The sequence below is a fragment of the Danio rerio genome, chromosome 13 (genome assembly GCF_049306965.1).
Source record: "Danio rerio strain Tuebingen ecotype United States chromosome 13, GRCz12tu, whole genome shotgun sequence".
Classification (NCBI taxonomy): Eukaryota; Metazoa; Chordata; class Actinopteri; order Cypriniformes; family Danionidae; genus Danio; species Danio rerio.
Genome location: NC_133188.1, coordinates 27,382,397 through 27,407,153, shown reverse-complemented (window position 1 = coordinate 27,407,153; position 24,757 = coordinate 27,382,397). Strand labels below are relative to the sequence as shown.

Genomic DNA, 24,757 nt, shown 5'->3' with positions numbered 1-24,757 from the left:
ATCATTTTCATTTTTGGGGCAAACTAACCTTTAAGATCAGTCTTGTGTTGAGCAATAGTTCTGTCCAGACACACTGGGATTTATTAAGTATGTAAAAGGTGTAAATGTTCTCAATATGGGTCTATTCTAGAGGAGCCCAGTAGGTCTCATTGAATTAGTTAATTCGGACTTCTGCACCTGCATGCAGGGGAAAAATGTATATTGTTGCCACCAATTATTTTTACAAATGTATTTCCTTCCTTCATGTAAATAATGTGCACAATATAATAGTTTGTTTTACTAAATCATGATCACATTGTAATGATTAGTTTCAGTGATGTTAAATCAAATTAAAGAAGCAAGTTATTCCGACACGATTTCAACATAATGAAATTAATTCTCTATAGGAACAAAATATTATTTTGGGTCCACAATTAGACTAAAACTACTCGACAAAGCAAACTTACAACAATTTTATAAAAATGTGAAACCATTGTATTTGTTGAAAACTGTTTTTTTATAATGTGCATACCTCTAGTCTAAAAAAACTGAAATCGAAGATTTCAAATAATGTCTCACAAAAAGTGGGTGAGGAGTCACAGTTGTACAGGCCCATGAAATATGATTATCTATAATTTAGCCTAGATGAGCAGCCCTAAATGGCATAACTGTAATTGATGGCTTTTGGTTCCTTACCAAAATAATCTGCTGTAAGTATAATTTCTGAGTTTCTGGAAGGTGCTGTATATGTGTAATCTTAGCAAATATGTGACCCTACCCCACAAAACCAGTATTTGTTGCACGGGTATATTTTTGGCCTAAAAGAAAAATCACACGATATATTTGTGGCTATATTGTATGGGTTAATATTATTGATTTTTCTAGTATGCCAAAAATCATTACAGAATTAAAGATTATTTTGCATGAATATAGTTTGTACGTTTTCTTTTGTGTACATGTCAAAGCACAACTTTTGGTTAGGAATATGCATTGTCAACCACTTAATTTGGACAACTTTAAAAGTAATTTTCTCAATATTTTGATTTGTTTTTAACCATCAGATTGCAGATTTTAAATAGTTGAAGCTCTGCCAAATATTGTCCTATATCCTAACAAACCACTGAATGGTCAAATCCAAATATTAACAATTATTAATTGTTTTCGCTATTACTGATTTAGTTAAGTAATTTTAGTTTAGTTCCCTAATTTAATTTATATTTCATTTCAAATAATGAAATGAAAGTATTTTATTTAATGTCAGGGTAGTGTAACACTAAGAATGTGACGACAGATCACACTATGTCTTTGTTTTCTTTTTCCTTTTTTATTAACCTGTTTTAACACATTTTAATCTGTTTCCACTCATTATTTGTTTTTATTTTCATTAGAAAGCACATTGAATTGCCACTGTTTATGAAATGTGCTTTATAAATACACTTGCCTTTCCTTGCTAAGAATGCTATGAATATGTTATTCAATTGTAAGACTTCCTCTTTAAAGTAATTAAAACAAACTTTTTATAAATTTATTAATTTTTGGATCTATATAACTCTTCTAAAAATCCAAAGCTATTTGCTTAAATGACAAATTAAACCAAACAATGACTTTGTGTACGAGAGAAGGCTGGGTTACAAGATGAGCAGATAAAAAAAATATGCAACAGTGGAAAAAAGCAATCGTATTTTATGACTTTCGAGAGAAAGCGTCAGACCATAATACTATGTTTGTGAAATTTTCTCCAACATGCGCCAAACATTGATTCCTCGGCGCATCTTGAGGAGGTTCAGGCTAACGATGGATGTCTCCACCCCCGGCCCGCCTCCGTGCGCTTCTCTGCGGAGCGTGATTGGATTAAAGTCGGTTACCCTTTCCCCTCTAACCCGGTGATGCTGGCTGTTTCCTGCTTCTTCCTCTAGCCAACCGCTGCTGCTGCTGAAGCCTTGTTAGTTGAGCGCTGTGGCCACAGCGAGACGCAGAACGTGGACGTCAGTGGCTTTTCAAGGCACAAACCTCGAGCGAGCCACTGTATCACCGCATCAAAAAACACGGCAATGCGCAGGAAATCTAGGATGTATCTATGTTTCGCTGTGCTTTGGGTTCTGGGCATAGCTTATTATTTCTATTCGGGAACAACGCTGAGTCGAAAGGTAGGTTTTTCTGTTTTCTGCTTTCTTCATGTTGAATGCCGCTGGAGTGGTGCGAATTTAAGTTGTTTGTGGCGATTGTATTGAAATGTTTCGTGTGTGTGTGGATGTGGAAAAACAGTCGGCATGACGGTAGAGAGTCCGCACGTTTAAATAGCCAAAGTCTGTAGACTGGGCTCACAAAGATAGTGTTATCGCTCCGTGCTGTGATTTCTCTGCCAGCCAGGCTATCAAAGAACCATGTTTTGCTTAACTGCATTCACACAATATCACGAGTCTTTCTATTAAAATGAGTTTTTTTCCCTTGCCGATTAAATTTAGGATCGAAAGCGACGATGACCGGTTAAAAATGAGCTGTTTAAATAGTAAACGACACTGTAGTTGTAAACCATTCATTAAACATGTTTGATATGAATTGTAAACATCTGCAATGTTACAGGGAAGCAGTAAAAAAACTAACGTTAGCGTTAATTCAAGTTGGTGGCTCTCCTGTTTGACAGCTGATAGTCTGTCGTGGACTTTTCTTGTGATTGTAAAGAGTTTGGATTACATTTAGTATTAATTTAGGATCTGTCGGTGACGTTTTAAATCGCTTTTACTTTGTTACGCCAGTAGGTGGCGACACAGCCAACTATGATTTTGTTAGTTTTTTTTAATCAATTACGAGAGTGTGCAATTTTGTGAATACAGTTAATGCATATGGGGTTGATACAGGCACAGATACAAAGCTGTACAACTCAAAAATCAAGCAGTATCATATCAGAGCAATTCCCCGTTTGCGCTTTAACGTTTCTTCCGCATGGGAAGATTTTCTTTGACCATAGGAAGAGTGTGATCTTAACGTTAAATGAGAATGACTCTAATTCATAATTCATACAAGAACTTTATTATTTTGTAAACTCGCTATGGGGATTGAACCATGATGATGAAGTGAACGATGATGAACTTTGAACTACTCCTAATTAAATAAATAAAAGTAGTCCTATCATAAATCATAATTGACCAATCAGCATTAAGTTCCTGTGTTGTGTATTTGTGCTACACACTCAGCTTATTACCTGCAGTTAGAAGAACAAGTTTTAGCGAAAAATACAACTACTTATATAGTTTATACTACCTGCATAATATCCATTTAGCACATTGTAGTAGTAATTATGGTAGTCAAAATCGACCTTGAACTTTTTAAAATTTTTAAAAGAGTGTTTGCTAGTAGCTTTATTCGATGGGTAGCATTGAAACAGCAGAACTATCTATTTTATATAGAGCGTTTTACAACAAGAATAAAGACACAATCAATTTTGGAGCAGAATTATGTTACATTTTTGTCTGATATTATTATTATTATTATTATTATTTTTAACATTTTTTTACAAAAATACTGAAGTAACCCATATTGCAAAACTTAATTTTCAGACAAAAAAACTGTCAATTTCATATCTTACTTTTAAACATGACTGTGGGCACGTCTGGAATTATGCAAGCTTCCGGTGTCAGGAACTTCCAGTTAATTTAGTACAGCGCTTTATACTACTTTATCTTACAAACTGGTATTTGTTAAAGCTTAACACACTAATATTTTACAGGACATAACTTTCACATTGAAAAGAATAAGTTGGATATTGGAATCTCAATTGCATGTTGCATAAAAAGCATAATATAATAATAATAATAATATAAAAGATAAATTTAGCATGCATATACAGTAACTTTTGGTCTCCCAGAAGCTGTATGTGTCTGTTTCATTAATCACCACTTGACAGTGTACATGTAGCACTCAGTTTTGAGTGAGGGTGGTGTACCATGAAACCACACTTTTTAGTAACGTACCATCTGTCTCAAAGGATGTTTGCTGAATTCGTAGCTCGCATAATATTCAGCTCTTGTAGCTTCCCTCTAGGTTAAGTGACAAAAACTGTTTTGAGGTTTTGTTTGTGTTTTTGTGCTTTGCTCCCACAGCCGTCCATCATTTTCTATTGTGAGTGCATTTGATATTGTGATCAAGGCACAATGAGGTGAATGAACCACTGCACATTTGGGAATTGCTACCTTTTGGCACGCCTAATGTACATTACTGAATGTATCGGTATTGTTTTCTGTGCAGCATTGATCACAGTTTGTTTGTTATTGTCCTACAAGTTGCACTGCAGACTGAGGGAACTATTTGTTCTGGATGCGTGGGTGAAATGGTAAGATACTGGACTTCATATTACATAGGCTTATTAACTATCAGTTTCTCACCTGCTTTATTGCTGCTATTATCATATACAATCATGATGTACATAGACAACTGCTTGGAGATCCTTCATGTAGTGTTGCATATACAAGTGGCTGAACAGCTGGTTAGTGCTCCTTCATCTGGCTCACGACACCTCACGTTGAATCCCTCTCTCACGGGGCAGCTTGTGTTCTTCTTTATACTTAAATTTACCCAGTGAATTTAAATTTATTGAAAAATTTGATTTGACGTGACCTTTGCCTCGTCCTGCCGCATTTATTTCTGTGCTGCTTACATAATAGATTTTAAACAGATGTCAAAGATTGTGTCTCTGCAAGGAAATGAGCTTCTATGACCAGCCATGGTGTATGACTGCCTCAGGACGGCGGCAGCGAGGTTGCACAGATGCTCATCATGGATTCTCCTAGTCTAGCTGTGTTACGCAAGGGTCAGACCCTGAATATTTTTCCCTATCCGGAGCCACGTCTGCCCTCGGATGCAGGCGGGATTGGGAAACAGGGGGCTTTTATCTCCACCGAGAAATGCGTTTGATCTGATATCTGCTCCACAACACAATTATTGACATGCTGATTGTTCTGCCCCTGTTGGCAGGATTACAGTGGCGGTGCTGGGATGGGGCCGTACTGCTTTCAGTCACTTGTTCAAATCAAAGCTTGTTAACATCAGGATGAAGCAAAGTGCGTGACAGATTCGGTCAGCTCACTCACAAAGCCCTGTGTGTCTTCCTTTTTCTTTGTTTCTCCTTTTGATAGCAGTGGAAAATCAGTCTGGCAACTGTCATAAAGAAAAACGTAGGCCTTAAGTTACACTTGTCAACCAAATGTTATGTGTAGGGTGGATGTAAAGATAATTTCCTCTTTAGCAGTGGTCCCCAACCTCGATTCAATTGGTACCGGGCTGCGCAAGAAATCATTAATTATTTGCTTTTTATTGAGTCTGAACGATGTTGAAAAATATTTTATTTTGAAAAATGACCATATTCTCTCAGTTACATCTTGGCCACTTGAGTGCCAAAATTCAATTCAATTCAGCTTTATTTGTATAGCGCTTTTACAATGTAGATTGTGTCAAAGCAGCTTCACATAAATCTTCATAGTAACTGGATCAGGGTAGTTCAATTTTAGTGTTTAAGTTCAGTTCAGTTTAGCTCAGTTCAGTGTGGTTTGAAGTCATTATTGAGAGTCCAAACTGAAGAGCAAATTCATCGATGAGTAGCTTTTCAGATCCTGAACCATGCGAGCCAGTGGCGACAGCGGAGAGGGAAAAAAAACTTCACCAATAGGAGAGTGAAGAAAAAAAACCTTAAGAGAACCAGACTCAGTTCGGCACGACCATTTTAATTTCTCCGCTGGCCAAAAGTCTTGTGCAGAGCTGCAGTCTCAGCGGTGGAGACTGGAAGCTGGCCTCAGCGAAGACTCGTCTGTCCCTGGAGCGTCACTGGAATCAGTCTCATGCTCTCCACTCCCTCATGACCACCAAAATGTAACCCACAAGCTAGCAAAATGAGTAAGAAACAGACATCTTTGGAAAGTTTCTTTGCGAAGGGGTGAAGTCTGATGATATCATTATATCTTCTTGCCCAGTGAAACAGTGTGAAACAGAATGTAAGCAATTGCCCAGGGTGGCATCTTGCTAGGGGTGGCATAGGGACCCCACCACCATTCCAAAACCACCCCTTCCCCCCCATTCTTCACTTTTGTCAGTGACAACCGCCCCACCCACAACCGTCGTTTATCTAGAGTGCCAGTTAAGCTTGTTCCGGTGTTGTGCCGAGAAACGCAACCCCTGCCGTAAAATGCACCCCCTCTGAAATGTGCGTATGTTAACTTAAATGCATAAAAAAAAATGTAATAATAGTTGTGACTACTAATTACAGTGACTGAGGTGAGTTCTATGAATTGAATCTTTCCCTTAGAAAATATATATACTTAAATATATATAATTAAATTTATAAATATATTAATTAGATTTAATTTAAATAAGTAAAGCGAATTGTTTAATGTGTGGTTTAGTTAATAAAAAAACAACAATTTTATGTTTTCTCTTTGTTTAAAAACCCTCCAAAAACTCTAGTTTTAGAAACGGGCTCATAACAACAGTTACTACAGTCAATATATATATATATATATATTTTTTTTTTACAGTTATTTGTAAACTTTGTGTGTTTTAAAATGCATTTCACTTCTTTATCTTGCTAAAAATAATCATACATTTTCATCAATTATGGCTCTTGATTTACATTTCTTTTAAATGTAGACTGAGAATGCTAATGAAAGACAATGAAGGGGGTGCATTTCACGGCAGAGGTGCATTTCTTAGCACAACAAGTGGCCTTGTTCACATATTGTGTTTTTTTTCATGTGCAAGTTCGTTATTTCTAATAGAGACTTGCGGCTTGCAGCCAGTTAAAAACAAATCACGTTTTCAGAATGCCAGAAAAAGTTGAGGACCACTGCTCTTCAGTATAGTATGCACATGCCTGTTTTTGTTTTATTAACCATATAGATGTAGCTAAGGCTATAGCTTGAAGGATCTAGATGAGTTAGAAGGTTGTAGCTGTATACTGGTATGATGGATTATTGCGATAGTATCTAGTCTGCTTTTTTTATAATGTTGATATGGAAGAAAATGTACCAGATGAGAATCTCACCTGCACATATGCAACTTCATTCCACTTGACTGCTTAGTCTCTCAGCTTGCTCCCCTCAGACAGGAACAGCAGAGAGAATGTCAGAAACAGAGGGTGCAATATCTAATCTCTATCTCCCACAGGAAAATCTATCTTTAAAGTCTGCTGTATCAAAATACTTTGGAAATCCAAAATATAAACATGGGTTGTTTTTGAAGATGGATTTTTCCACTTTGCAAAAATGTTTATGGATATTTACTTTACCCTAGTTTATTTCTCAATGTAGAATGTTGGATTAAATGGCTTTTTTTTTTCTTTGAGTCCAGGATTGGTGTAAAACCAAATATATACTGATCTCTCTGTACTATACATGGGCCGGTATAAGACTGACGGTATGATAACCGTAGATAATTATCACTGTTTTACTGTATTATGGTATTGTGATCACTGCTCTAAAATATATTCTTTTTAAATGTCTGTGTAAAAAACAAAAACTTTTCCGCTTTGAACACAATATATTTTATTTAAAAAAAAAACGCTTAAAATATTTTGGATCAGTAAACGCGTCAGGTTGAATAATTCAAGTGAATCATTGACTTCTGTTACCTTCAATTGTTTTAAAAACACTAATTTATTTTTAATAATTTAAAATGGCATCGTTGGATATATTTTCTGCTGGAGATCCTGTTGTCATAAAAAAAAAAAGCATAAACATTTTTTACACATACCTCAGAAACAGTATAGCAGAAAAATTTGACTGTTTTAAAACCTTGACTTTTCCAAATCCCCCTATACCTGAGATGCTGCTCGCTGCAGAGCCACTTGGGCTCCAATGAGGGGAAGCTTGAGCTCCAACTCCTCTACCTATGAGCTGTTTTAATGCCTACATCCAGCCCTAACCCTAACCCCAACCCCAGTGACATCACTTGTAGAAGATTATGTATTTATACCGAATCATTTTGAGTATATAACTAAAAACAACGCATGAAAAAAAAAATTCTTTAGGGTTAATAATGCTAATTCAATTAGAGCCTAGTAAACAAAGTAAGTCTTTCATATAATATGTCTACTAAAAGAAAATAATACTTTACACACTTATTCAAAAATATTGCTAAAATTAATAAACGTAAATATTCATACACTTTTTTTTTTTTAAAAGTAAATAAATGGACTCAATGGGCTAAATAACCTGTGAGTGTAGATTCCATGTGGGTCTACCTATTGTTGTTCACGTGCACTTGGCTGATACCATTGTGAGCATTTATACTTCAGCGTACTGTTTGTGTTCTGCAATAACACTTTCAAAATGCTTGTAGGAAATGAGATCTTATATTTTTAGTCCTGTGTCAATGTTTTTGCTGGTGTTTTGAGTTTTCTCTGGAGATGCATGTGATCCTACTGTAAGTAAAACTTGCACTCATTCTAGGTAATAAAGAACCAGGAACCAACGAATGTTTGACGACTTTAATCATCAAATAAACTCAACAAACATATTCCTTTGCAGATCCTCTGCGGGACTTGTTAAACTCATGCCACTGGACTTACTCTGCTCCCTTTGCTCTTTTGGCCTTCAGAATTGCTTTGGTGGCTTATGCTGTCTTTGTTAGTGGGCTTTAAAATTGCTTGCACTGCTTAGTTTGTCCATAAGGTATGAACACTGCACCAGTCTAGTCTGGTTTTTCACAGTTGCAATAGAAACCAAAACAAACTCGTTTACTCGTTTAAATCCCCTCACGTAAACTATAGGCAAGGGGTGTCAAACTCAGTTCATGGAGGTCCACAGCCCTACACCGTTTCCAACCCTGTTCTGACACACCTGCAGGTCTGAAACAAAAGCCTGAAGGACTTCATCTGTTTGATCAGGTGTGTTTTATTAGGGTTGGAACTAAAATGTGCAGAGCTGCGGCTCTCCAGGAACTAACTTTGACACCTGCTATAGGCTGTTCATTTGACTTTGGGCTATTTTTGTGAGAAAGTAATGCAAAGCAGGGGATTTGATTATTTTAATATTTTATAAAAAAAAAAACTAAACCGATTTTAAATACCAGCAAACCCAATTGAGAGTTCAATAGCGGCACCCTAGTATCCCAGTCAGTTTTTTGTGGAAGAACGAACTGGACATTGATATATGAGGTTACTTTTTACTTACCAGAGGGTGAATTGGTTTTTAAATATGAAGGGCAATATTTGAAGGCTTCTTCGGCTTATCTCTTGAGCATGAGATGCTGTCTGTGAAAACTCTACTGCCTTGCAAATATGATGCTTTTGTAGCTCTTTGCCATAGGATGTTTTTCTTCCTCTTATCTACCAGCTAAGCTTCAAAAGATCTTATTTTATATTATTTATTTAAAAAAAAAACTGTCTGCTTTAAGTTGGCAACCAGATTTCGTAACATTTCGTTTTGCCATCTTGCTGAATCAGCAAAGTTTAATTCCTTCATTTAAGTCAGTGCCTTATGATTAGAACAGAGCTCCAGTTAGCCTGTAAGTGTTTTCCCCAATGTTCTCGGCATTGCTATGATCAGGCAGACGGATACAAGTTTTTTTTTACGAGCTAACCTTTGACAGGAACATAGTAATATATGTATCCATAAAGAGTTTTAAAGACACAGAACAGAGACTATTCTGTCTCGTGATCCTGTGCTGTGGACGACTGAGTGACCTCTGTGTTCAAAGGTCATGGAGATGAGTTTATGACCATGACATTCCTCTTTCGCAGTCCACTCTGCTTTTACCAGATGAAGACAAGGGCTTTAGGTGAAATAATGAAAGTGTACGAGACGTTACTCATGAATTAAGAGTGATATCCCGGTGTCATTGTGTCAGTTTAATAAATTTCTCTCAAGCAAAGTATTTATGCTCTAGCTGTTTTGTTTTTCTTTTTTAATCAGTTTCATCATTTAACTAATTTATTACTTGTGCATTTAACAAGGTATTTGGGCATACACTAGTGCTGCAGAGACCTGAAATCTTAAATTTTTTTATTTTATTTTGTTCTTTTACAGATATTTGATAGCATTTTTACCCCTTCACTTTCATGGCTTTTTGGGTAAATTATTGAAAGTCTGCCATTTTTTTTTATTATTCTACAAAAGCATAACATAATCTCCAACTTTGAGATTTTTCTTGAATTGTATGAAGGCTATAGTTTTATTAAAATATGAGGGGAGCACAAGTGCAAAGCGCATTTAAAATGAAGGAAAGCACATGCTCTTGCGCTTGTCACTTCAGGTCAGAGTAACGCCTGCGAAAATGAGTACGGTGACTAGCAGCAGTGAAGAGATTGTAAAGAAGGATGTATGGATGTCACCAGAGTGGCTTTTTGGTTTCTTTTCTTGTGCATCCCAGCCACTAGCTCCCCATCTGAAAGAGTTTTTAGCATAGGGCGTAATATAGTCATTCAACTTTACAATTTATAATGTTGCAGTGTGTATTTTAAAAGTGATGGTTGGTTCCTTTTACTTGAAATCTCAGATTTGATTATCATAATTTGTCTTGTTTACAGAGTTCAAGGTTTACTGTATCATTATTATTCAGATCTTAAAGTTTGCTTTGGTTGTTCAGCATTTACGCTTTTTTTACGCATTGCACACACTTTGTAACATTTTATTTATCAAGTTTAAGAGTCTCTTTAACAGTTATGTTAAAACACTTTTTACTGAACTGTCCTGCTTTAAATGATTCCAGAGGACTTTTTTTTTTTTTTTTTTTTTTTTAATAAACTCTCGTAAGGACATTTTTAGCAAATTGACACCAGAAAGAAATGTTGAATTTTTATCATGTATTTAAACTAAAAATCTTATTTAATATGTTTATTTATTTGTTTGTTGATTTTTTAATTGTATATTTATTATTGAAATGTTCTTGCCATGAAAATAGCCTTGGCTGCTGACATGGCATTACATAAAAATGTTACATTTACATTACTGGCTTCAGAATGCATAAAATGTTAGGTGTATTTTTGTATATTTAGTGGTATTATCGTATTTTGTGCATACTCCCCTATGCACAAATTTGCTAACATCCCAAATGTAATCTTTTAAAAAGCTCAAGTTCTTACTGTTCATTGAAAAATATTTCCATTCCAAATTCAGTTTTAGCATTTAGTTTTTTTTATGTTTATTTAAATTCAAGATTCTCAATAAGCATACATTGAATTAAAGTGCTTAATTGCAGTGTTTCCTGAAGTAAATATCACATTACAGAAGACATGAAGCAAATGGTTTTGACAATTGTTACAGTGATTATTCTTGACATGCGGTGATTAGCTTTGAAGCATTGTCTTGTCCAAAGCTTTTTACTGAATTCTTTGGCATCAGAAATGAATTTGCTGTAATATTTGGTAAGATAAAGGTCTCTGCAGGGATTTTCAGAAATCCTTTTCAATTCTCCCACTGCTGCCTGTTCAGTTGGGGAGTAAGATATGAAGAAAATTAATACATCCCTGCGTACCACTTCAGTTTGTAACCACACTGTCAGAGACAATTTCTCATAATCTTTCTCCTTAGTATTATTCTGTATGCGTTCAAGCTTGATTCTAGCCTTGTAAACTAAAGGCGCTCTGCGGTTTCTCATTAAACTGCACATCCTGGTTGCTTTTAGATGATGATTGAGTTCATCTGAGTGAACAGTGGAAGAGGAAGGACTATTTGGCTTCTAGTCAAAACTGACCCAAAGGCTCCTGAGCAAACTGGCCGCAAGCCAAAAAGCAATGACAGGAGGAAGTGAAACGTGAATGTGTGAAAAATACAGAAAAAGCTGAATATGCACTGAAGTGAGCAAATGAAGTTGGAAAAACTCAAACTTGCATCTGTAGACACCTTGACTACCAAATGGCTCCTTTAATATTACATGTAGAGGTGGAGAACTGCCATTTTGTTTACCCAGAGGGCTAACGTCTAGAGAAATGTATCTCCAGCTGAATTTGCGATTTGGAGAAAATCGATTATCCTCTGCAGGGGTAGTCATCTTTCTGTGTTTTTCACATTTAGTTCAGTCATCAGTCTCGCATGTCTCTGTGAAATATTCACGCGCAACTGCCGAATGCATATGCATATGAGTGCAATGCAAATGAGAAGAAATGAGCTTTTGATGTTAAGGGTCATTCATTCTTCATCACGGTTTAGATTCTGTAAATTCCCCTTGTGGCTACTCTGTGACATCATTCTGTGATGTTATCTTTTATGATTAACACAGTCAGGCACCTTATTGGTCCGTCAAGGCCTGGCCGATATAAAGAGAGTGTTTTTCACATTTTGAAGGTAGGATTGTGCAATGTTTTCTATTTACTATAATATTGAAATTGGTTTAATGATGTGCGAGAGTTGACGTTGAGTATGCCTCGCAATGACTTTGCATAAAGGATGTTCTGGAATTTTCCAGAAGACCATTAACACATCCATTACAAAATACTGGTAAATTCTGACATCATTTAACCAGAAATGAGCTCTAAACGTCTGCGCTTGTATATGTAAACATAGAGGTGGTCAGGCTTTTGTTGATGTTTTCACTTTTATTTAAAGATTTAGCATTTATGCAGCTGCTTTGTCCTGGAGATATCCGAAGGCAGAAGCGCGAACTGCAGCTATATGTTTACACATTTTACGACATTACAAATTCTGTGGATGGATAAGTATTGTGAACAACTTCGATGAAAACATATGGAGGCACATTTTCACTTGAGATGTTCATAATATGTGTGTGCTGGCCCTCACCGGCTGCTTCATGTGCACACGCATCAAGCGACTGAAGTAGAGCTTGAAGGTAAACAAACAACGGTTTATCATACGCATTTTATCGATACTTTTTGACGCTGTTGGCATTAAGAAGGAACATAGAAACGATATCTGACTAACATCTAGCAGCTAAATGTTTCTGGAAAATATTTAAAGGCTTTTATTTTCATAAACAGTGCAGATGTGAATGCGTTCTGATTGGCTGGAGTAAACGTCTCACGGTCAGCACGTTCTAATCAAGATCGCGCTCTTTCCAACAATTTTCCTTCTACCTTTACAGAGAGCAGCATTTCTGCAAAATCCTGGTAATGTTACAACTTCTATTTCCAGAAAATTGCCGTTAAATTTTTCGGAAAGGTCTGTATGTTTGAAAGGGGCTAATAAATAATCACCACAAGTCACTTTGTTTCTGACTTGTGTGAAATAAAATTACAGTAGAAATACAAAGGCAGTCACTTTGTATTAAAATTTTGTTATTAACTTTACCCTTTTATGTGCGAGTTTTAAATACTCCAGATGGCTTTTTTTTTTCTTTTTTTTGACTTATTTAGAATCCACTGCAAAGTTCAATGGTGACGCATTAAGTTTATCTCCTGCCCTAGTGATCCATGTACATATTTTGTTTCTTTTAGCCCTTTTCTGTAAATACTGACAAAATGTTCCAATTAGATTGTGAAATTTCTGATACTTAAATATGTTATAGAACATATTTGGTCAAAGATTATGCTATATTGACGTGAGTATCCTCGGCTATATCTCATCTAGACTTTACCCTCTCCTGCAGCATGGAAAATTCTAGATTGCATATAGCTGAGGAAACTTGTGTCAATATAGCATAATTTTCTTGACCCTGTACAACAAATAATATTTTTATTCAGAGGTTAAGATCATAGCTGTATCCCTTCTAGCAACAACCGCAAGAGAGATCCAAGCTGCTGGATTTACGTCATGTTCATTCATAATATTTTTCCAAAAATACATGATGGCAAGTACATCTTTGTCTGGGTGAGGAATATAGAAAATATTCTAGTAACAAAAACCTTGTGCATCTTGCGTGATCAAAGCACATAGTCCTATTATATTGAAAAATAATAGTTTTTTTTCCATCTCCATAGACATGCGCATGCATTTTACAAATTTTAAATGGTATGTTTTGCTTGTAGTTATGTGTATTTGAATGTCTGAAACTTAAAATAAATGTTATTTGTTTGAAAGTTCAGATAAATTGAGTTGACAAGCGCTGCGCATGCCTCACATCAAGTTTAGTTAAGTAGTTGATGACATGTGTTCTGAACATTCTAATCACACAGGTGTGATTGTATGCTTTCGGGACCAGCCAAGGCTGATCTATAACTATAATACCCTGACTTTTCCTAAATGTGCGTATATTTCTTTCCAAGACTAAGAGCTCCGGGTATTTCCGCCCTGAATAACCGAAGTGTTTAATCTGACCACGATCATTTCAGTGTCTGTATCAACTTCCTACTAATTAAATGTAACATTCTGATAGCGAAAACTTTTCAGAAATGTCTTTCAAAACTACATAATCAGTGAATAATTGCTCCCTTGATTGCCAGGTGAAGCAAAATGGTACTATACACCTTGCTGACGGTTTATAGTAATTGTACTCATTTACAGACTGTATTACCAAAATGATCTAATGGAAGCACGGTCCCAAATTTAGTTGCTTTTAGTGCTGTTGCCAAACTTAACATTCTTTGTTGGTGAAAACCCACGCCTCTCTGTATCAGCTGTAGTTTTATTTTATCATTCTTCTGCTTCGACATCTCCAAGACAAAACAAAAACTGAGTGCTCGTTGTTGATAAGCTCTAACTGGCTCAAGCTTTTGGAGATATGCTATGCTGAAAGTAGTTCAGACTTGTTTTGGAGCTTTAGTTTCCCAGTGGGCAATCTTGGTATGGAAAGTAGAGGGTATAGAGCGCCTATAAAGGGAATATTTGTATTCTCTGAAGGCAGATGTAACTCTTGATTTTTCTTACATAAGCAACCAATACCACAGCCAATTCAGCCTTGGCCTTTTTTTTGTTGAGGATATTTATCCAGTTGTTTCAGGTGGCGTCCTCAGATGATCTTTCTGATGGAGAAGATGTAATGCACACTAGGAGTCTAACTTGAGGATCTATTTTAAGAGCAGGTTCTAATTGACTCTGGCTATTTAGAAGATTTCACCACAAGAGCAACATAATCTCCCTCTATCCTTTGAAATAGAGATGAATATCAAATGCAGTCAAGTGTGTCTCATTGTTCACAGTGTTTAAGCCTAAAGGCAACGAGGATGCGAGGACTTCAAAGGACCCATGAAAAATGAAGCACAAACATTTAGTTAATTCTTTCACTTAATGTCAGGGAAAAGATTCTTGATTTCACTGTCCATGCTCTTAGAGCTGCTGTAAATGATGGCTGAAATAATGATGTCATTTAGGGATGCTATTAGTCATTGTCATGATTCAAAACATATTCACTTATTAAAATCTGAGATTTATTTATTGGCATATTTTGACGTTGTCTTTTCACCGTTCATGAATCTATATAGCCACAAGACCTGTTCAAATTTTCTTCTTTTTTTTTTATTTTGTACTTCTTTTTGTCTTTTTCATTTGTTCATGTTGTTGTTATTATTATTATTATTATTATTATTATTATTGTTGTTATTATTATTATCATTATTATAGGCTTGTTTTTTGGTTTGTAGCAGGGCTGCACAATATTAAGAATCTTATTTTGCGACTATTTTCCTGCGTGATAGATGCGAAATATTACACGCGTAGCAGTGCGATATGGCTGTATATCGGCACTGGTTGGAGGTGTGCGCTAGCACAAGGCCACCAGTCGAGTGCCTTGGTGTCCCACCAGTGACAATATACAGCCTAATCACACTTCTAAGATTGTGATATTGCGTTTATACAACATAATCAGGCATAATCGTGCATATAATTAAGAAAATTCTCATGGAGAGTTTAAAAATCCTTTTGTTTATGGAATTACTTTCTTCCGCCATTTATTCACATTTGCAGCTGACTTCAGAACAGAAGACGTCATTATCACTTTAGATCTAGTATTTGAAGGATTCTCTAGCGTAATGTCTAAAGTGATGGCAAAACAAAGGATTTTGCTCACATTTTAAGATTATAAGGCTGAACGACATAAAATGCAATCAGACTAGAGAGATTTCCCAGTATTTCTCTGTTGCAGTAGGGAGATCACAATAATTAACCATGAGAAATCCAAAGTAGTTGTATTGCATGAGAAATAACAAAAAATAATAATACTGAATAATACATAAAAGTAATGCATATTTTTTAAACCAAGCCATCTATTCCACTGCAGAATCTTTACATTTAAGAGTGTTTAATACTCAAATAATTACTAAATCTATTTATTCATGGACTTTATAAGTTATCATAGATATACCAATGCTATGAATTTTTCGTCATAACATATATTTGCTGAACAAAATAGCATTTAATTGCTGTCATTTTGAAATCCTATACAGTAGATTTTTTTTCCCTCCACGGTCACTGTTCAGTGGAAACCAGTAACACATCTCAAGACTGAACATCCGCTTCATGTCTACACAGACACATCTGCCTGTCAGCTTGTGCTTGAAATATCATGGCACGTTTCCCACATAGATTAAACAAAGATAGTCTATGAGCGCTGAGCGAAGCAGAGTTGTTTAAACAATATGCAAGGGCCCGGTTCTTCATGTTTCGAGACATATACACTAATGGGAAAACACTGAGCATATTGCCAAGGGCAAGAGCGTGTTGAAGATGAGGTTTTCTTAGCCAAGCGCTTCCAGGCTGTTTGCCGTCTTGGCATCTCGGAGAGTGCCACAGACCAATCAAACAACAGCCATGTGATTTTTAATGAGCTCGGGTTTTGGAATAGCCTCCAGTGATGTATCATCATGTCAGCGGAAGACGTTACAAAGCTGCTGATTAAAAGCTGTATGAAGCTATTGTGCACACCTTTGCACTCAAAATGCACAAACTTAAAAGCATAAACCTCTATAATTTGCATAAAAAAACGGTTGCTGTAATTAACCATGTTACCAACAACCTATTTTAGTGCATATTTTGGAATAACACATAAAAATGCATTATCAAAACAGGAATTAGAGGAAAAATTGATTCAAAATCACGATGCATTTATAAATTGATCTTCTAAAGTTTGTAATCCAATTTTTTTTAAGATATAATCACGACAGGCCTGTGGAGATGTGAGCTAGAAACATAAAAATAATAAGAGTTGACAAGCATATGTATGTATGCTGCTGGATTGTGACTCCCAGAATTGCAATCAGATTGGATCGTGAATCCCTGAAGATTCCCACCACTGATCAAAACTTCAGGATGCACATAAATTTTGAAAATGCTCTTAAAAAAAAAAAAAGTAGAAAAAAGTTGCATAAACTACGATAGAAACACGTTTACCAAAAAAATTTCAGCATGCACCTCAAATATAATAAGTTTATTTCTTTTAACAGTTGAAGTAATAACAAAATCTAATTTAAGCATGATGGGATGGCATAAATGGACAAATCAGTGTACCGACCACATTGTACAACATCTGAAATGTTTTTATGATCATACTAAAATAAGTTGGTCAAAGCCAGTATTCAAAATGGTTTGGTATTATTGCCTCCTTATTATTATTATTATTGCCCCCCACTGACTCTTTTGCCCCCCCCCCACCCCCCAATACATCCCCCACTCTCCTCTAACTTATACTCCTCGCAATAACTGCACTGTTTAACATTTGCACATTTAAAAACTTGCACATTCACTGCATCACATTGAACTGTTTACTTATTGAACTGTACATAACCACTGCATATGGACATTTGTAATTATGTAGACACCCACTATAAATATAGACTTGTAATCTAGTACTGATTATTAATAGCAACCTGTACATATATTCATATATTGTTACATATACACTTGTAATCATGTTTATCTATCCCTGTACATATTTTCATATATTGTAACATATACACTTGTAATCATGTTTATCTATGTGCACACTACTGATTATTAATAGCAACCTGCACATTCATATATTGTAAATCTGCTCATAGCTTATCCAACCTGTATATAATGTTCATAGTACATCCATCGTAAATATCACCATAGTTTTTCTATAACTGCACTTTATAACTTATTCCTGTATCCTGCACTTGCTGCTATTGCACTGCTGGTTAGACCTAAACTGCATTTCGTTGCATTGTACTTGTACATGTGTAATTACAATAAAGTTGAATCTAATCTATTATGACGCTACCAAAGAGCATTGTCATGCCTCCAGAACCAGTTCTGATTGCATTCATTGCATTTTGTCTTTGGCGGCACAAGTAATTTATTGTATAAAAAAATGGCCCGCAGTGTTGGATACTTGCGTTTTATTCATTTTCAAATATTCTTTTGATACATATGTAATTTTAAAGGAACCTGAAGTTAATGTCATAGATGTATGTGCTTGATATAATCACCTGCTGAACTGTAATTTGCAATCAGCTGAATGGTTGGAATATGCCAGTTGTGGAAATATTGTGCTGACAAAAAGTTAAGTGTACAAAGCAGAGGTCACCAATCTTGTTCCTGGAGTTCTGGTGCCCTGCAAGATTTAGCTCCAACTTGCCTCAACACACCTGCCTGGATGTTTCAAGTATACCTAGTAAGACCTTGATTAGTTCAGGTGTTTGATTAGGGTTGGAGCTAAAATCTGCAGGACACTGGACCTCTAGGAACAAGTTTGGTGATCCCTGATATAGAGGGTTCTTCCAAACAAACTGTTTTGACCAAGGATTAAAGATGATGCTTCTTCATCTGTTTGTATCCCTGTATAAAAACTGGCATGCTCTTAGAGCATTGGCCTCAAACTCAAATCCGGATTTGCTTCAACTCTATCAAACACAGCTGATCCAAATAATCGAAGTGTTCAAAAGAGTCATGAACACCTTTATTAGTTAGATCAGCTGTTTGATCCGGGTTGGAGCAAACCTGTGCAGAGTTGCCGCCCTCCAGGAATTGAGTTTGAGATCTATGTCTTAGAGCAGGGGTCACCAATCTCAGTCCTGGAGGGCCGGTGTCCCTGCAGGGTTTAGCTCCAACTTGCCTCAACACACCTTCCTGGGTGTTTCAAGTATTACCTAGTAAGACCTTGATTAGCTTGTTCAGGTGTGTTTAATTAGGGTTTGAGCTAAAATCTGCAGGACAGCGGCCATTCAGGAACAAGTTTAGTGACCCCTGTCTTAGAGCAACTAGAACAGAACCTCTTGTGTTTCTTCTGTATTGTTCCTTGCCTGCAAGAATATTAAATCTTTAAAAAGGAATTTTCCTGGGTCTTGGGATAATTATTGATTTATAATTAATTTTTGGCACCATGTTCATCAGAAAGGCACGATTTTGTTCTCTTTGACTCATTGGATAGAAACTGTGTTTAATTTGCAAATGTTTTATCTTATGTTCCAGTTTTGCACTTTAGTTTGCATCTTTGAATGGAAACATAGCTGTTGTGATTTATTTATTTATTTATTTATTTCATTGATTTTTTTTTTTGTTTGTTTTTTTTTTTAGAAAAAAAATAATTCTAGGTTTATAAAATATCCAACGAGTGGAAAAATGGCATCAAAGTACATGAGCTGGTAGAAGTTATTCTCACTTGACGTTTGGTCTGTTAAACAATGTAGCGGGCAGACAGTGTTTACTTTATTTGCTCCACGCTTTCACTTTCGGGCATATAAGGCATATAATCGAACACCAAAGTGACCAGATTGAACCTGGAATTGACCATCCACTTCGACTGACAGAAATCAACTCCAGCTGTGGATTTAAGTCGCTGAGCTGGAGCTTGATTTGTCAGCTCGTGCGTGGCTCTTGTTGCCTGATTGAAAGCATTTACCGAGAATGCCTTTCCATTTTCTAGAGCTCTCCCTCAACTTGTTCAGCATGAAACGGTGCGCGATCAAGTCCCTGCCCAGATGTATTATATAGCTGATGTGCTGCTTGAACTAAACGCCATTCACTGATGCCACAATGTGTAATTTAACCCATGCAATTTGGTCTGAAATTCTTCTGCAGCAGATTTCGAACTAAATCAAGAATGCAACGGTGTAATCATTCTTGTGGCTTTTGTTAAGCTCAAAGCATCAATTACATGCTAATTAACATGCAGTGGAGGACAGACAGTGCTCAGGAACTGCTGACTGCGGTCCCTTGTCTTTCAGCCTAATGTTACCTTTCATGCATATGCAACCACAGACTCCTCAGTTTTTTTTTTATTCACCCTGTCATTACAAAGACAGAAGATGAAAACTGAGTTAGTTTTTCCATTAAATTCCCTAGACTCTCAAAGTTAATTTAATTATTGTAATTATTTCATTTTAAAGTCATTTTAAGTGCTCTTGCGTGCAGTTGGATGCCAGTCAAACTAAATGCAATACTCCACAGCTTGTTGTAGTAGCGCTGACCACCATACATTTTCCAACCTTGTAAATTATTACAGAGGAAAGTCTTGGCATCATAAAATAACCGCTGAGGATCTCACACTTGCATACATTCAAGTAGTTTCAAACACAACAGTCCCATGCTGACAAATACACCTTGTTGCTAGAAGAAGCATGACAAATGAAAACAAAATGTCTCCTAAAATAGACCAAAAATATCAAACATGTTTGATTTCCTCCCACTGGAATAAAATATTGAAGGTACAACTGTGTGAAGTATGAATACATTGTTTTGGCATGATTTCTTACAACACATCCCATAATGATCATGTGTGATGTCAGTAGGAAAAAAAATTGGCACTCTATTTAAAGTTACACCTTGGACAGAAGTGCTGTTGCAGAATGAGCCATCAATTATTCAATTTTTTTATGCCTTAAGAACATTTTGTTCACATCTCCAAGCAAGCTGGTGTGCTTGCTTTATTGCAGTTCCACTGTAGAAATAACAGAGATGCCCAAACTAGGGCCCGGGGGCCAAAGTTGGCCCATGTTAACTTTTGATTTGGCTCACCATCCCTTCTGAGAAGAACGGAGAATGGTAGGGATGGTTTCGAGATTGTCAATTCAAATTTAATGTAATCTTTTTTTGTTTGTTTTGATTGTTAAAAGCTAATTGAATTAAATGTTTCAATTAAATGGTGAGAATTAATCAGCTTTTGTTTAAATGTACATACTGTCACCCGACAATCCAGACACTTCTGTGAGCAAATCGAGGTTTACAGAAGACAGATTCTGCTTGACAAGTGAATTCAGAACTGAACTCCACTGTGTTATGTGATTTGTTTTATTGCAATAAGTTATTTAAAAAGTTATACTGCTATAGTTATTACGATTTAAATGAATGTTTTTTTTCATTATCTTGAAATGTTAGGAAATAAATTAGCAAATTACCTATGGCAACCCTAATGTACTATAGTTTAAAATATTTACTTCTGGCCCACTGCTGTCATGAATATTTGATTTTTGGCCCTTCATATGAAAAATTTTATATATGTTGTATGTTAAAATAATTTTAACATTTTTGGTACTACTATTTTTGTGGGCAGCACACATTCACGGTTAACTATGACTTTCATCTCAATAAAATCCTCATTTAGTGCTAATGTTGTTGTAGCTGTAAAGTATACTTAAGAGATAAAAGAGTAAGCAATGCAGAATGTGGCCAGTAGTATCATTGTAGTGTTAAAGAGATAATCCAATAGTTATAAAATTTCATCATTTACTCACCCTTCACTTGTTCAAAACCATTTTGATAAATGCTTATTGCGGGGACCATTAACTTTCTTAATATGTTTGTTCCACTATGGGTTTCTTCAAAATATAATTTTTTTGTCTCCAACAGAAGAAAAAAACACAAAGTTTAAAACCACAAGAGGTTATAGTTATAGTAGTATAGAATATAGTTATAGAAGTTATAGTTAATAATAAAATAAATAAAGTTATACATATTAATAAAACTTATGCAATATGCACCCTCGAAATCAAAGTACAAAGACTGCCACCTGGTGGTGCAAAGAGAAATTGATATAAACTTTTTAGATCGCTGTAGTATAAATTGTGTATAATAGAAATGCAGAATATGTGACTTTTTTTTTTTAAAGCAATAATACATTTATGCAGCCATAAACATGTTTTGACAGTTAATATGACAGTAATTTGATGCTTCACAAAAGTTGCAGATGCCTTTACCAATTTCAAAATGCTTTTGTAACCAGTTATCTTACACTGATTAAAAAAAACGGCTACTATAATAAGGAAAATCTTCTCTAAATGTAGAACTAAATACACTGATATGCATTGAAATACATGATGAATACTCTTGAAACGTGAAAGTGTAAAGCCTGCAGCTCACAACAAATCTGTAAAGTTATTGCGTGTCATATTTAACAAACCGTTTACTGCTAACATGATGTAATTTTGCTCACATGGATAATTGAATATTAATCAGATGATGTCATTACGCTGCTATGCCATCAGCCAATCGTTGCATTATTGATCATGATTTCGAGGATCGATAGGTCTATCCTTCACAACACACGCAGCGATCTCAGATCAGTTTATCCAGACATTTTAATCTGATTCACGAACTTGTTTGAAGAGCCAAATTAGCGAGAGATCAGCTATCAAGATTAAAAGATCCAGGATCTGCCAAATCATCTTAGATCATTTAAGCGAGGTACGAAGAACGGACCCCTGATGAATCAACTCATCTTTACGGCTTCAAAACGCTCCAGTCTGTGGGTACACTTGAGTTGAGTTGAACAGCGTTGAGTTTGGTGAACTGATAACCTTCATGGCCAATTGCAGTCATGTCTGTTGAGCATGTGAACACAATGACAAATCAGCGCCGTTAAGGAGCATTCTTAACAGCTCTTGAATGTTAGCAGGAAATGGACGTTTTTAAAACTACAGTACCGATCGGTATTGAGTATTGTGTCGACAACACTATAACTATGTAAGTAAATTATTTTTATTTTTATTTATTTATTTTTTGTTATTCTCAAATTCTCTCTCAGCCAATGTATTGACCAAGAGCTGAAAGCCTGCAAATTAATCTTGGTTAGGTGGTAGGCCTCTTTCCATGCGTCTCATTTAAATGAGCAGTTTCTCATTTGGATATCTTGTTCAGGGTGACGCAGCTTTGCTTTTAGGAGGTGTTTTATCCGGCAGAGGTTCATTGCTTATCTAATTATTTTCAGGCTTGTCCTGAGCTTCTGCCAGGCCTGTGGCTTCCATTAATGCTCAGTATACATCTTCATTACCATTATAGAACCAACAATAAACCATTTGGCATGGTATAGGCGGTCTTTTTTTTTTTTTTTTTTTTTTTTAAATATATAAAAACCTTGACTCTGCCTGAGGGCTATGCCTGTCCCTCATAACAGTCCTGTTTAGCTAATTTATATGCATTTTAATGAAAGGTGAACATCTGTGCTGTGAGTCATCCCACCTGGTCCAGATCAGTGAAGGACACAAGCGAAGACAAAGGAAATGGGTCGTTCATTGCTTTTGATTTGAAACACCTTGATGTGTGTTGGTGGATTGTTTTTCGTGTTTCTCATTTAAAATAGTTTTCGGCTACTATGCACTTCAATTATATGCTGACAATATCCTATGAGTCAATTTCTGATGTCTTATTTTTTGAGTGCTTTCATGTTGTCATGCTGTTGGTGTCAGGTAAAGGTGTAGATTTTATTTAAAACTAGTTTCTTAGATAATGTTCCCAAACGAGTTTGTTCTTTATTCTAAATTCTCCACATTGCTTCCCCTTCCTGTTCGGTAACATTTTGTGACTATCGTTAGTTGGAGTACCAGCTTTACCAGTCATCTTGAAAGTAAAATGAGAAGAAATTGTACTTGATTGTACTTGATTGTATTTGAGACATTATTCAGAGATTCAGAGATTATCAGTACATTTAAACGAAGTACATATTTTTGTGCCTATAAATGGTGTTTAAACGATGTTTTTTTTTTTACGTTGTGTTAAAATGCTTTTGCATATGCACTCAATGGAAGTTCTTAACCAGCATGGATGCTTCTAGCAAGCAAATGAAAAAGGATCTTAATTATTATTTTGGCTCAAGAAACTGACGTTTAATGTATTGCATCTCAAAACAGATATGTACTGTATGCAGAGAGATTTTTTGTGGCTCTAAACACATTTGACCAGAAGAATGTCTTTTTTTCCCCCCCAAATTACCTGTGAAAGTGTCACTTTATTTTTATACCCTGCTATATGTACAACACCATTGTAACACCAGGTGTAAACAGTTCTTTATTGATGGTATTGGGAGAGATCAGTTACAAAGTAACTTGTTACTGTAATTAAATTTCTGGTCCACTGAAAAAGTAAAGTAAGGTATTACTGCTCATATTAAGATAATGTAATAGGTTACTTATAATGTACTTGCCTTAAACATGGTATATTATTATTATTATTTATAAAGTTTAGTATTATTATTATTATTATTATTATTATTATTATTATTATTATTATTAATAATAATAATAATAATAATAATAATAATAATAATAATAATAATAATAATAATAATAATAAAAGAAATAATGACTGGAGTAATAATTTTATTTGAAACCTACAAAAAGAAAGCAATTATTTAAAATAATAAATATTTAACAATTTAACACTTTTTTTTTAATTTTTTTTTACATTTTTATAAATGCCCCCTTGATGAACAATTTTCTTTAAAAAAAAAAATAACATAGAAAAAAACTGACTTCAAACTTTTGACTGGTAGTTTATTGTCTGTCTGTCTCTGTCTGTCTGTCTCTGTAGCAGAATAATTTTACTTTCAATTAAAAACATCTATCAGATAACTACTCTTGCACTAAACAGTGGGTTGAGTCCAACGGCAATGTTATATATAGAAACATAGTGTCATTGATTTAAAATGTTTCATGTTTTGATGCATATTGTTTATTTATTATTTTTTTTACTAAAAATGTTGTTTTGTCATTAAAATGCATAAGTATTATTAAATA

General features: G+C 35.4%; 1 protein-coding gene across 2 annotated transcripts in view; it reads left to right on the top strand.

The window, feature by feature from the left end:
• Nucleotides 1-1,861: 1,861 nt before the first annotated feature.
• galnt2 (UDP-N-acetyl-alpha-D-galactosamine:polypeptide N-acetylgalactosaminyltransferase 2) overlaps nt 1,862-24,757 on the top strand; it is a 150,266-nt gene continuing 127,370 nt past the window's right edge. The window contains exon 1 of one of the 2 annotated variants that reach the window (XM_009307348.5): nt 1,862-2,126. In XM_009307348.5, the coding sequence (XP_009305623.1) occupies nt 2,031-2,126 (96 nt within the window). In that variant the 5' untranslated portion in view covers nt 1,862-2,030. The remainder of the gene's footprint in view (nt 2,127-24,757) is intronic. The other variant, NM_001128351.1, reaches the window with a different exon arrangement.